Consider the following 12,160-nt stretch of genomic DNA (forward strand, 5'->3'; position numbering starts at 1 on the left):
CAGGAAAGATGGGCTGGTCAGTGTGGCTGGGGCAGGTTTATTGGGGCTACTGGGAAGATCACTGCCGATCATACATCTCCCGTAGGATCTTCATACTTTCTGAGTAACGAAGCTGGTTCCGATGAGATGCCTCCTTCCACCTAGGAAGGGAGAGGGAGAGTTTAGCAACTGCTGCAGAGGACATTGGGGCAAGAAGCAAGTGAGGCAGGCACACTCACCTCTGGCGTATGCGTTTCCAACGTTGCATGTTGCGATAGATAAGTGTGGAAGGAGAAGGTTCTGGCTCGGAGGGCTGCATGGACAGAGAGGCCCAGCTAGGTGACCATGCCCTAGCCCTCCCAACATGCCCTGAAGCTCCGGGCTAGCCTTGGATACCTACTTCATCATCGGGGGTACCCTGGGTCTCAGGCTGCAATGGGGATGGAATTCGGGATCTACAGGCATCTCCAAGTGGTCCAGGGGCTGTGGGTGGAGGCAGCTTGTACACATCACGATTTTTGCTGTTGATGACCTCTGAACCCTGAGGAGACAAAGCCCATAGGAGGCCCAAGAGCCAAAGCAGAGGGGGTTGAAAGTACATGTCATCCCTCCTACCTTTCACCGTCCCCAGTGACAGACATGAGAGGTCTACCCAAAAACTTGTACTTGGAGAAGTCACAGTAGAGGGGACATACTTTTACCAGCTAGAGGATAGTCTTCCTGTTCTAGGGACCGTGTCTTCTTGTCAGCCTGAGAACCCTTGTCTACCCTTGCCAAGCCCAGGGAATTCCATCTATACCTGTCAGCCCAGGGGCAGGTGACGGTCAAGATGCCTTCTTTAAGGAGTTGTCTAGGGGGTATCATATCTACTTGAGAGTCCCAATAGTCAAAGCCACGTCTGACCCAGGGATCCATGTCTACCCTTTCAGGCCAGACGATTTCCAAACCCCTATGACCCTCCACCCGGCCTATAAGGTCCACAGTTGCTCACCAAGGCCCCATCTGGTAGCCACACAGCTGCTCACCAAGGCCCCATCTGGCAGCCACATCCATTTTCACTTAAGATCCCTGTTCGGCCCTTTATTTTTTAGAACCCTTGTTTCCTAGGAAGCCATATCTATCTGGTCTAGGGACCTCTGTCCATAATCCTCACCTAGGAGCAAATAGCTATTTGTCCTACCTGGTTCTCTATTCATTGAGGGGGCCCAGAAATTATACCTATCTACCACTAACGGGAGAGTTATTGACTTCTTCACCCACTGCTCAATCTGGCCTCCTGACACTCATCCCACCTCTCCATCCTCGGGCAGAGGGGGCAGTGGTGAGCCGGGTGAGCGCTCGCGCTCTCGCACTGTGGGGCTGTTGCGCATCCAGGCGCGGCAGATGGGGTACAACGGTGTGTTCTCACTGAACTGGGCCAAGTCCACACTCCGGTCAAACAGCTTGATCACATACGTATCTGGGGTGGTAAGGCAGGTGATAAATGAGCACCCTTGTGTAGTTCCTGGCTCCATGCCCACCCTCTCAATCCCCTCTCTACTCACTGGATCTCTGAGGACCCCCCTCAGCGAGCCCATCGTCCATTTCTCTCCTCTTCTTCCTCCGCTGGTGGGGGAAGCGGGCAGATGGCCTGTGTGGTTAAGGTGAGTGTCAGGCCCGGAGCTGGGGACTGGGAACCTGTTAGTGGGCTGAGGTCCCAGCCACCTTACCTTTTGCCAGTGGCAGCAATGGAACAGTCCCTGCAGGGAGAGACTTGGTGTCAGCAGGCTGAGCCTTTAATAGACATCTGCTCAACACTGCCCCTCAAGGCAGGAGTGATACAGTTCAGTAATACAGCACTTGCCTAGCATGGGCAAAAGCCCTGGGGTTCTATTGCTAGCACTAAAAACAAACAAAAATGGACATCCTGGGGATTGCTGGTACCCCCTGGGGATTGCTGGTACCCCTTGGGCCTTGTACCCCACAATCCCCCCTCCCACAAGATGTTAGCCACTTATGCAACAGGTATCTTTGTCTATGTAAGATGTTTAGGACTTAGCAGAAGGAAAACCTACCTAACCCAAACTCTCAGGTCTAAATCCCATCAAAATCCCTTACTTGTTGTGCATATCCGAGGGGGTTTTCCCAGCTTCTTCATCCAGGCGTTCCCTGGGAGCAAAAAAGCACTATTGACTTAGGGTACCAAGGACTCAGAGTGTGATGGCATTAAGTAGTCTTCCCATGAAACATGCCATCTCCCTAAGGCAGCCTCCAGGCTCCCATCCAGATCCTGTCTCCAACAATCAGAGTCGGTCCAAACAGTTCCCACCCTTGTGGTTCCCCAGGCTGAAGCAGATCCCAACCTGTCCATGTGACTCTTCTCCAGCAGACACTGAAGAACGGCATCCAGCTGGTTCCGGGCTTTGGCCATCTCCATCTCTGAGGGCAGAATGTAGGAGTCAGCTCTGTGTGCTGCGTCTCCCACATCCACTGTGGGAGGCGATCCTAGGTTCTGTCTGGTCCAGGTACTTTGAAAGCAGTTTTAGTGTCACTCAGTGGAGAGACCAACTAAAGACAGAACCAGGGTGACAGAGCCTTAGGCAGGGGCCAAGGGCGTAGCTGCTACCACTGTTCTTCTTTCCAACCCTTACTCAGGAATCTAGGATCTGGACACCATCCATGGACAGCCCTTAGTCTTTCCACTTGAGGTCTTCCTCTCTAAACCCACTCCTCTCCCTGGATTCCCCCATGAGGAGTGACTCGCCAGTCCACAGGCTCTGGACTCACCATGGGTACTCCTTTCCTGCCCGAGACTCAACTCACATGGCTTGCTGGCTGTCAATATATTCCCTCCCCACCTTGCCTTTTCCTCCCATCCAGTGGCTAGCCTCAGTCACCTTTTCTGATCTACCTCCTTTTATAAGGCAGATAACAGAACCTTCCTAAAAAAAGCCAAGCCTAGCTGGGCATAATGGCATGTCTGCTATCCCAGCACTCTGGAGGCTGAGGGAGGAAGATCAAGAGTTCAAGGCCAGCCTCAGCAATGAAAGATCCTCTCTCAGACAATAAGCAAAACAAAGAAAAACGCAAAAGCAGACAACGTGACTTTGATCTTCCCCAGCACAGAATCCCCAAGGATTCTACAATCCTGACCCCTGAGTACAGAAAATGAGGTCTGTACTCAGTCTGGTGTTTCCAAGCCCACCCTTGTCCTACCTGCAATAGTTGTAGGGAGGTTCCCTCCACTGTATATATATATATATTTTTTTTTTTTTCTTTTCCTCCCTTCTTCACTATGTAGCCCTGGGTTGGCATGTTATTTGCTAAGTAGGTCAGACTGGCCTTGACTTCAGAGATTGCTCCATCTCTGTTCTCCATGCCCTGGGATTAAAGGTGGCTGCCAACACAAATAGCACTCCCTCCACTAGCAACTGCTCCACTTAAGTTGTGTTGTAGGACTGTAGGGTTTGTTTTGGTCTTTTGCACTTTGGGGTGCATCTTTACCAACTCCGACTCCTTTTTTTTTTTTTTTTTTTTTTTTTTTTCAAGACAGGGTTTTTCTGTGTAGCCCTGGCTGTCCTGGAACTCACTCTGTAGACCAGGCTGGCCTTGAACTCAGAAATCCACCTGCCTCTGCCTCCCAAGTGCTGGGATTAAAGGTGTGTGCCACCACTGCCCGGCTTTCACTCCTTCTTCAAAAACCTCCCTAGACTACCCATTTCCCTCAAAGGAAAAGTCGAAAGTCCCTTTCTGGACCCCACAGATCTGTCCTCCTCCCCGCCCACCCCCACCCCTGCCTCCATTTCCTCACTGCTCCAGCAGCCCTAGCTTCCCGGCTGCCCGCTTTGTTCCCACACACTAACACTTCTCCCACTTTGTCTATTTTCCATCCATCACCCTACACCCTAAGGTTACTGGAATGCAACAATTATTGAGGATTGATCCCCTGTACTTCAGGTACACACCGCAATTGCTGACTCATGCCCACTGTCAGAAATGGGAAACTGAAGTAAAAAAAGAAAAGGACCCTTCTTTAGAGGGTCCTGTCATGTGGGCTGCAGAGAGATGTCTCATATTCCGCTTTTTCACGATTAACATATCTCTCGGGTGTCCTGGATCCCCAGTCCTCACCTGATTTCTCCACTTTCACCTTTACCGGGAACATGATTTGGGTCCAGGTCTAATGCGCTGGATCAGAAAAACTTGGAGGAGGCGGGGTTCAAAAGCTAGGCGGAAGGCGGGCAGGAAAAGGTCAAAGGTAAGTCTGAGTACCACTGGTCCTCGGGCCTGAGCACTGTCCAGCCACGATTGCCTTGGCTTCCAATTCCCTTCTTTCCCTTCTGTAGGCGGGCCCCTTTGGCAACTGCTTTTTCCCACTAGTTGATGAAAACGTCAATTTCATTTGCTGGCCAATTGACAGCCTGTACTATTGGCTCCCAGCCTTAAGTTCCACCTTCCCGAGGCCCTGTATCCGGAAACAAACCAACGACAAGCCAGGCACCTGGGGGGCGGAGGGAGTGGGCTGTGATTCAAACTTCCGAGGCTCAAGGAGGAAGTAATGCGCCTGTGCCGCGCAGGGCACTATGGGAAACAAAAGATTCAGACACACCAAGGCTTCTCGGGATTTGTAGTGTTATATTTTAGTATTGCCAATAAACCTATTTACAGCTTTGAAGTAACTATCATAGTCACTGACATCCCTCACAGAAAGGCCAATCTGGAGATGGACTGGCTCCTTTCTTACAGAGAGCTTGATAGATGTCTTTTTGGGCAAAATCTCATTCATTTAAATATTAAAAATGCCAGGTACTCATCCAGATATTGAGTACGATGTAATGAGCAAAACAGGCAAAAATTCTTGCTGATAATGTGTCTTAAGGTGTAGAGAATAGAAGACAGTCAACAAACAAGCCAAAAATTCTAAGTGAAATGTAAGTGGAACACAAAATTATGCAAAAATACTCATAGAAAATATCAAGGTGGGGACTGAGACTTTATCATTATTTATTTATTGCCTCACTCTAGCTCAGTCTAGCCTGAAACTCATTATGTATGTGACCCAAGCTGTCTCTGAACTCTCAGAAGGCCTCCTGCCTCAGCCTCCCAAGTGTATGATTAACAACACCAATACCATAACTTGCTGGGTGTACTCTTTTTTTAACTTATTGGGGCACACACGTAGCGGTCAGAGGACCACTTACAGGATTTGAGGATCAAACGCAGGTCAGGATTGGCAGCAAGTGTCCTTACCACTGAGTTATCTCACCAGACTCTCTGCTGAAATTACATTCAGACAGGGTATCACTACAAACCCTGGCTGGGTTGTAATTCACAGAAATCCACTCTGCCTCTGCTTCCCAAGTGCTGTGGTTACAGACATAAGCCACCAAAATCATAAAATTTTGAGTAAGAAGCTCAAGATGCCAGAGAGATGGCTTACTCGTTAAGCTCAGTAGTTAAGGGAACTCACATGATGACTAACAACTATGTGTAACTGCAGTTCCAGGGGATGATGTCCTCTTCTGGTCTCCAAGGTCACTACATAAAGGTACACACACAAGCACATGCACGCATACACACATAACTAAATCAAGAATAAAAAGTAGGAAAGTCAAGGAAACTTTCCTAAGGAAGATCCTGGATATTTCTCTTGTTGAAGACACCTCCTTCAGAGGGAGAAATGTCTTGGCTCAAGTGAATTCTTCCTTGGCAGAGAATACTAAGGCCTAGAACAAGAAAATGATTATCTTACTTGGTTTGTCATGCTGGGCATCGAACCTAGCATCCTCCTCATGTTAACAAAGTGCACTTCCAGTAAACTACAGCTCCAGTTAAGAAAGCTGTATTTTTAAATTCACAACTACCAGTACAGGATGGCAGCCCCTCAAAGTGGGAGCATCATTTCTTTCTTCTTCATCCATAAGACGGTTCCAAAGCAGGAAAGTTCTTATTTCAGAAGGAGATGAACAGTAGTTAATGAAATAAAAATTCATACAGAGCGTGAAAGACTAACATGTAACACAGTCAGTAAATGCTTTTGAGTGTTAGCCATCATTTTATGCTTCTGCCTCCGAAAGATCCCAAGAACTCAAAATATAAAGTTAGGGTCCTTTATTGGGGCAGATGGGAAATGGGAAACAAATGTCTTCAGGGTCTGAGAGAAAGCTTAGAGCAGAGAAGCCCATCCTGGAAGAAAGAACAGATCACCAGCTTATGAAGTCGTCAGGGAGTGCCCAGGGGAATGGTGAAGGAGAGGTAGTCCCCAAGAGCACCCCAGCGGGGCCGGTAGATCTGGAAGATGGTGATCCAGGTGGTGAGAACAATCACCCAGAAGAGGAAGCCCACAGCTGAGCGCCAAACATCTATAATGAAGGACAAGGGTGGGGGAGTTGGCCTCCAGCTGCTCTGGGGGATAGGGGGAGCTGGACTCCCCCAGAACGGCCCTTTCATCTCTGACACAAATCTCCTAGAGTTCTGGAGCCTCCATCATCCCTTCCAACCACCACCCGATATCCTTTTTTTTTTTTTTTTTTTTTTTTTTTGGCTGGTGCCCTAAAACTCACAGCCTTTGATTTGGCTCTGCTCTGTGTAGGCTGGGGCGAGGAAGGCCTCTCTGAAGAACCAGAAAATGTTGACCAACCAAAGAAAAGGCAGGAACGCAAATCCACCTAGGAAAAAGATATCCACATTTGGTCAAACAATAAGGATCTTTCCTAATCTCCACCTTAGAAGGCCCATTTGGAAGGTCCTCTCCCAAGTTCAACTGGAAATCCCTGCTGTTAGGGCCTGTGGGGCTCTGGCCGTCATCTAAGGACTATCTCCTCCCAGGCGTTCTTTCTTCACTGTTCACTGGGACTCGCCTGAGACCTCAGCTTCCTCCTTCCCCTTCTCTGGGACTAGAGTCTGCGTTCCCAGTTGCGTTACCACGAATCCTATGTCCTCTTGCCTTGGGCGCTCTAGTCCGATCTCCTTTACTACCCCCGAAACCTTAGGGGACCGGCCTTACCAAGATAGTACTTCCGGCACAGGTTCAACTTCTCCTCATTGGACACCCGCTCCAAGTTCATAGTTGCGCTGGAGCCTGGTGGTCCTAAGGGTCTGCAGGGCAAGACCAAACGACAGGCGCAAAATCACGAACAACCACGCCCCTATTACGACAAATTAGAGGAGCGCTGGCTATGCGAAGGGTACCTCCGAACGGGCTTGCGGGACGACGAAGTTCCTTATCTAGCTAGGGTATACTAGACGACTCCCAACTCACCAGTGGGGTTTATCCCTTCTGCCTGGGATTCCTTTGCCAGAGATGCCGCAGGTTTCTGTAGAGTTTGTTTTCTTTTTTTTTTTTTTTTTTTTTTCCCTGCCCCCCCCCCGCTACGTTGTACGCATGCGCCCCCAGGAAACACGCGCTTGACCAGGAAGGCCAGCTGGCGTCCAACACGCGTGCGCAGTCTCGCCACAGGCAGTGACGAACTACATTTCCCAACGCTCCCGAGCAACGGAAGTGACGCAAGGAGCAGGCGCGTTGGAGTGTTCGGGTAAAAAAATGGCTGAATATTTAGCTTCGATATTCGGGACTGAGAAGGACAAGTGAGAATGGTGAAGGGAGTGGCCTCTCAGGGAGCCGGGGCACTTGGGTCCCTACGGGCTGGACAGACAGTGTTCGTGGGATGCCCGGCCTTCCCGGCCCTCGGTTTACCTCTGTCTTTGCACCTCTTCCAGGGTTAACTGCTCTTTTTACTTTAAGATTGGGGCCTGCCGGCACGGGGACCGGTGCTCCCGACTTCACAACAAACCGACTTTCAGCCAGGTGAGACCCAGATTCACGCCTCCCCGCGCTTCATCTGCTGTCCATCATCTCGGGGTCCCGCCTCTTCCGGATTTCTAAAGCCAATCCTACCCCTGTTTGCTTTCTGACCTGGCCCTCTGGGTAGACCCTTCTTCCCAGGGACTGGACCCCGCCTCCCTTGAACAGCGACCACGCCCCTTGGCTATCTAGGTAGTTTTGGCTTCTCTGACTCCACTGACTCCTATCTCTCTCTCCCCAACTTTATACCCACTCTGCATGCAGCCCTGCTTTCTGTGCTCAGGTCTCTTTTAAATTTTGTTCAGACCATAGTTCTGCTCAACTTGTACCGGAATCCACAGAACACAGCCCAAACTGCAGATGGATCGCACTGTGAGTAAGAAACTAGATAGTTCAGAGGCTGGGGAGATAGCCCCCAGCAGTTTACACCCTCATTTCACACTCTGTTCCTCCTCCAGGTCACGTGAGCGATGTGGAGGTGCAAGAACACTATGATAACTTCTTTGAGGTGAGGGTTGCCAGGGTAACTGGGTTTCCTGTGTGCCAGACCTTAGCTGAGCTTTCCCCCATCTTCTGCAGGAGGTATTCACAGAACTGCAGGAGAAGTATGGAGAGATTGAAGAGATGAATGTGTGTGACAACCTCGGGGACCACCTCGTGGGCAATGTCTATGTTAAGGTGCCTGTTGCCCCCTGCTTAGAGCCCAGAACTGGAAACATTTCAGTGCCTATGGCCACCACTGAAACCTCACAACCTGAGGACTATCGATAAGTTGAGTCCAGCCTCCGAGCTGACTAGTCCCCTGAAGATCTTGAATTCCACAGCCCATGGTCACCCACTTTCCCCTCAGTTCCGGCGGGAGGAGGATGCAGAGCGGGCTGTAGCAGAACTCAATAACCGCTGGTTCAACGGGCAAGCTGTGCATGCTGAGCTGTCTCCTGTCACTGACTTCCGAGAGTCATGCTGCCGGCAGTATGAGATGGGGTAAGGTAGTATAAAAGTAGGTTGGCATCGGAGTCCCAGATGCTTGAGTGTTTGGTAGGGCGTTTTCAGTGATGGTGGCCTCCTCTGTTTTTAGGGAATGCACCCGAGGTGGCTTCTGCAACTTTATGCACCTACGACCCATATCCCGGAACTTGCGCCGGCAGCTCTATGGGCGAGGACCCAGGCATAGGTACCTCAGACCCAGGGTGCCATGTTCTGTATCCTAAGATGAACCTGATGCTAACTTGTAGGCCTACCATCCCAAGGCTCTTGTGCTCTAAATAGTTCTGAGCCCTGCCTGGGGAGAAGTACCTTAGTCTTAGTGCCCAAAACAGTGTGAACCCACCCCCACCACCAGCTTGTGTACCTGTCCTAAAATGACATTGACAGCCATCTTATCCCTAAGAGACAGGCCTGGGAAAGTCTTGACCACTCCTAACTGTTCTTGTCCATCTCTGTCCACTCCTCTTCCCAATTCCTAGGTCACCTCCAAGGTCCCATACAGGTCACCGTCCCCGAGAAAGGAACCGACGTCGTTCCCCGGACCACCGGCATGGTCGATTTTGAAACTGGTGCCCTTGCTCTTCACCCAAGGGCACAGACGGCCTGTCCAGCGTCCCTTCTCACAGTGCCTGCCCTGTCCAGTCCCATCATCCCCAGGCTTCAGAGCCGCATAATATAACCGTTTAACACAGGGACCTTCTCCTCTTCTCCCTCCTCCAATAAAGCTTAAGAAGTTTGTCAACCAAGGTCTGTGGTTTCCTTCCACCCCCACACCTAAGAAAAGATATATGCTAACCACAGTCTCAGCAGAGGAACTTGGAACCAGCTTGGGGTGTGGGTCTGCACTGGTAAGTTGGGACTGCTTTTATACCATAACCTCAGATTGTGTATTTTAGGTGCCTTTAAGGGATAGGTGCCTGTTTGTGGTAGGCCAGAGAATTCCTAACAGAGATGAGGATTAGAAAAGGACAGGAAGAGAAGGTTAGGTATTGGTGGGGGTTTATAGTAAGTTAGGCCTGGTAATTGAAGCCCACCATACCACCCTGAAATGAAGGCACTAATAATACCTAACACTTACAAAACTTTGAATTCAGTTTTACTATCTGTTAGGTACTGTGGTGTTTGGCTTGTTTGTTTTGTTTTTGAAGCAGGGATTTACTAGCTCTGGGTGGCCTGGAACTCACTATAGAACCATGCTGGCCTCAAATTCACAAGAGATCCTCCTGCCTTTACTTCATTCGAGTGCTGCAATAAGTGTGCATACTACACCTGACTATTGTGATCTTTTAAGTAGATTTATTATCACACACACACACACACACACACACACACACACACACACACCCTTCACCCAGTGAGACATGTTCTGTTACCCCATTTAGAGATGAAAATGAGAAGGCAGGTATGTAAAGTCACAAACAATCTGGTGATCCACATCAAGTTCTTTATACACCTTGTGCCTTTGGGGTTGGGTATGAGTACGCCAGCTCCCAGAGGTTCTGGAAATCTGTGCCCCCACATCCACCACTTTCTTCTGCCTTGGACTTCCTGGAATGTGCTGCAGAAACAGTGTGGGTGGAAGTGGTCACAGCCCTCAAGCTGCAGTCTCTGCTGAGATGGGGCCCAGCTGGCTTCTCTGGACAGTGGCGGTAGCAGTGCTGCTTCTGACTCGGGCAGCTTCACTGGAAGCCTCTCAGTTCTGTGGCTACCTTGAGTACTGGAACTCCGACAAGAGGTGCTGCAGCAGCTGCCTGCAACGCTTCGGGCCTCCTGCGTGTCCTGGTGAGCAGTGACTGGGTGTGCAGGAGATGGTGTGGAAAGGGTGCTAGGAAGTGGCAGGGTTGGTGCTGGCCTTGCAGGGTTGGTGCTGGCCTTGCAGTGGGCTTCCTTGAGGGAGTGTATGTGCTGGGTCTTAGGCAGGTAAGACTGTGGGGGTAGGCACAGGTAAGCTTGTGCAGAAAAGATGGGTTAGAAGGGGACACCAAGAGCAAACTTTATCTGAGTGGAGGGCATGGGGAGGATGGATTTAGGTAGGTTTTATTTATAGTGTGGGTGGGCCTTAGTAGAGTGATGGGGGAAAGGGGTAAGGTCCTCATGAGGATTTGAAGAGGAATGGTCTAGTGGGATTAGAGGGAGAGCCTGTGCTCCATTGTCTCCCACTAGATTACGAGTTTACGGAAAACTGCGGTTTCAATGACTTCGGCGATACTGTAGCACATCCTTTCAAAGAGTGTTCTCCTGGGTATTGCAACCCCAATGGCATGGAGCTGTGTAGCCAGTGTAGCAGCGGAGCCGCAGCCCCCACTCACATGGAGAGCCCTGGCAGAACCCACAAACAGTGTAGAAAGGTGCTAGACTCCTGGGGTATGGATCAGGGCTTGCCTGTGGGTTTCATGGGTAAAGCTTGGGTCAGAGGGGGAGCCTTACTTACAAAAGGGAATGGTGAGCACAGCAGAATCCCCAAGGGAGTGCCTTAAGAGGGTGGATGAGGCGGGGAGAAGAGGTAGCTCCATTTAAGGACCTAAAGGATGGGAGGCTTGGGCTGATGGGCCTGCTTGTTTCACCCTCAAACCTGTTCCCAGAAGCCCATCCCTCCCAAGGATGTCTGTCCTCTGAAACCTGAAGCAGCAGGCGTCTCTAGCTCACCTGGGAGGTGGAGCCTTGGGCAGACAACCAAGAATGAAGTCTCCAGCAGACCAGGTTTTGTCCCACCCTCAGTGCTGCCCCTGGCAGTGTTGCCACTGTTCCTGGTGCTGCTTCTGATATTGGTAGTGGTCTTGCTCTCTTTGTTCAAGAGAAAAGTCCATTCTCATCCTTGTTCCAGCTTGGCTTTTGGAGACCCCAGCACCTCTGTACATTGGCCCTGCCCAGGTACCCTGGAGGTACTTGGAAGTAGAAACAGAGGGAAGACATCTCTGCTGCAGCTCTCAAGCTGGGGTTAGTACCAGACAGACTACCCAGGAGGGAGGGTGGCCTCAAAGCTTCCCCTTCCTTCTCTCACTCCTCCCTGGCCTTCCAGAGCTTCAGGGTCTGGCCTCTCAGCCCCTATCTCTCCTGCTGGATGAGCTGGAAGTTCTGGAGGAGCTGATTATGCTACTGGACCCTGAGCCTGGGCCTAGTGGGAGCATGGCTTTTGGTACCACAAGACACCTGGCTGCAAGATACGGGCTGTCTGCCTCTTGGTCTACCTTTGCCTACTCACTGCGGCCCAATCGCTCACCCCTGAGGGCCCTGATTGAGATGGTGGTAGCAAGGGAGCCATCTGCTACTCTGGGCCAACTTGGTATATACCTGGCCCAACTAGGTCGCACAGATGCACTGCAGGTGCTGTCCAAACTTGGCTGAGTCAGGGTTTGCTGGGGCTTACTACATCAATAAAGTTTCCCTTGAAGCCAGTATCTGCTTGTCCTC

The 12,160-nt window shown here is 50.6% G+C and overlaps 4 protein-coding genes across 8 annotated transcripts; 2 read left to right on the plus strand and 2 right to left on the minus strand.

Annotated features, from left to right (window-relative positions):
* Positions 1-17: 17 nt before the first annotated feature.
* Positions 18-5,678, minus strand: Lin37 (lin-37 DREAM MuvB core complex component). 2 transcript variants are annotated; one of them, XM_034521970.2, is made up of 9 exons: positions 4,090-5,678; positions 2,322-2,397; positions 2,077-2,127; positions 1,689-1,718; positions 1,524-1,609; positions 1,272-1,438; positions 380-520; positions 219-292; positions 18-140 (listed from the first exon to the last, which is right to left on the minus strand). In XM_034521970.2, exons 1-9 carry the CDS (start codon positions 4,121-4,123, stop codon positions 59-61), a joined length of 741 nt encoding a protein of 246 aa, XP_034377861.1. In that variant the 5' UTR covers positions 4,124-5,678; the 3' UTR covers positions 18-58. The 2 variants fall into 2 exon arrangements, with proteins under 2 accessions (XP_034377861.1, XP_034377880.1); XM_034521989.2 differs by having other exon boundaries at positions 2,322-2,526; positions 4,090-5,677.
* Positions 5,679-6,054: 376 nt separating this feature from the next.
* Positions 6,055-7,347, minus strand: Psenen (presenilin enhancer, gamma-secretase subunit). 2 transcript variants are annotated; one of them, XM_034522004.2, is made up of 4 exons: positions 7,220-7,347; positions 6,965-7,106; positions 6,522-6,626; positions 6,055-6,320 (listed from the first exon to the last, which is right to left on the minus strand). In XM_034522004.2, the coding sequence occupies exons 2-4, from the start codon at positions 7,023-7,025 to the stop codon at positions 6,181-6,183; spliced, it is 306 nt and encodes a 101-aa protein (XP_034377895.1). In that variant the 5' UTR covers positions 7,026-7,106; positions 7,220-7,347; the 3' UTR covers positions 6,055-6,180. The 2 variants fall into 2 exon arrangements, with proteins under 2 accessions (XP_034377895.1, XP_034377904.1); XM_034522013.2 differs by having other exon boundaries at positions 6,965-7,056; positions 7,220-7,304.
* Positions 7,348-7,448: 101 nt separating this feature from the next.
* Positions 7,449-9,495, plus strand: U2af1l4 (U2 small nuclear RNA auxiliary factor 1 like 4). Of its 2 annotated transcripts, none has more exons than XM_034522033.2 (8): positions 7,449-7,545; positions 7,678-7,765; positions 8,068-8,134; positions 8,221-8,270; positions 8,342-8,440; positions 8,613-8,746; positions 8,841-8,936; positions 9,229-9,495. In XM_034522033.2, exons 1-8 carry the CDS (start codon positions 7,502-7,504, stop codon positions 9,311-9,313), a joined length of 663 nt encoding a protein of 220 aa, XP_034377924.1. In that variant the 5' UTR covers positions 7,449-7,501; the 3' UTR covers positions 9,314-9,495. The 2 variants fall into 2 exon arrangements, with proteins under 2 accessions (XP_034377924.1, XP_034377931.1); XM_034522040.2 differs by having other exon boundaries at positions 7,537-7,554; positions 7,703-7,765.
* Igflr1 (IGF like family receptor 1) lies at positions 9,456-12,139 on the plus strand. Of its 2 annotated transcripts, XM_076931818.1 has the most exons (5): positions 9,456-9,597; positions 10,314-10,531; positions 10,913-11,097; positions 11,332-11,686; positions 11,769-12,139. In XM_076931818.1, exons 2-5 carry the CDS (start codon positions 10,366-10,368, stop codon positions 12,092-12,094), a joined length of 1,032 nt encoding a protein of 343 aa, XP_076787933.1. In that variant the 5' UTR covers positions 9,456-9,597; positions 10,314-10,365; the 3' UTR covers positions 12,095-12,139. The 2 variants fall into 2 exon arrangements, with proteins under 2 accessions (XP_076787933.1, XP_034377913.1); XM_034522022.2 differs by lacking the exon at positions 9,456-9,597 and having other exon boundaries at positions 9,648-10,531.
* Positions 12,140-12,160: the final 21 nt, after the last annotated feature.

The sequence above is a fragment of the Arvicanthis niloticus genome, chromosome 1 (genome assembly GCF_011762505.2).
Source record: "Arvicanthis niloticus isolate mArvNil1 chromosome 1, mArvNil1.pat.X, whole genome shotgun sequence".
NCBI lineage: Eukaryota > Metazoa > Chordata > Mammalia > Rodentia > Muridae > Arvicanthis > Arvicanthis niloticus.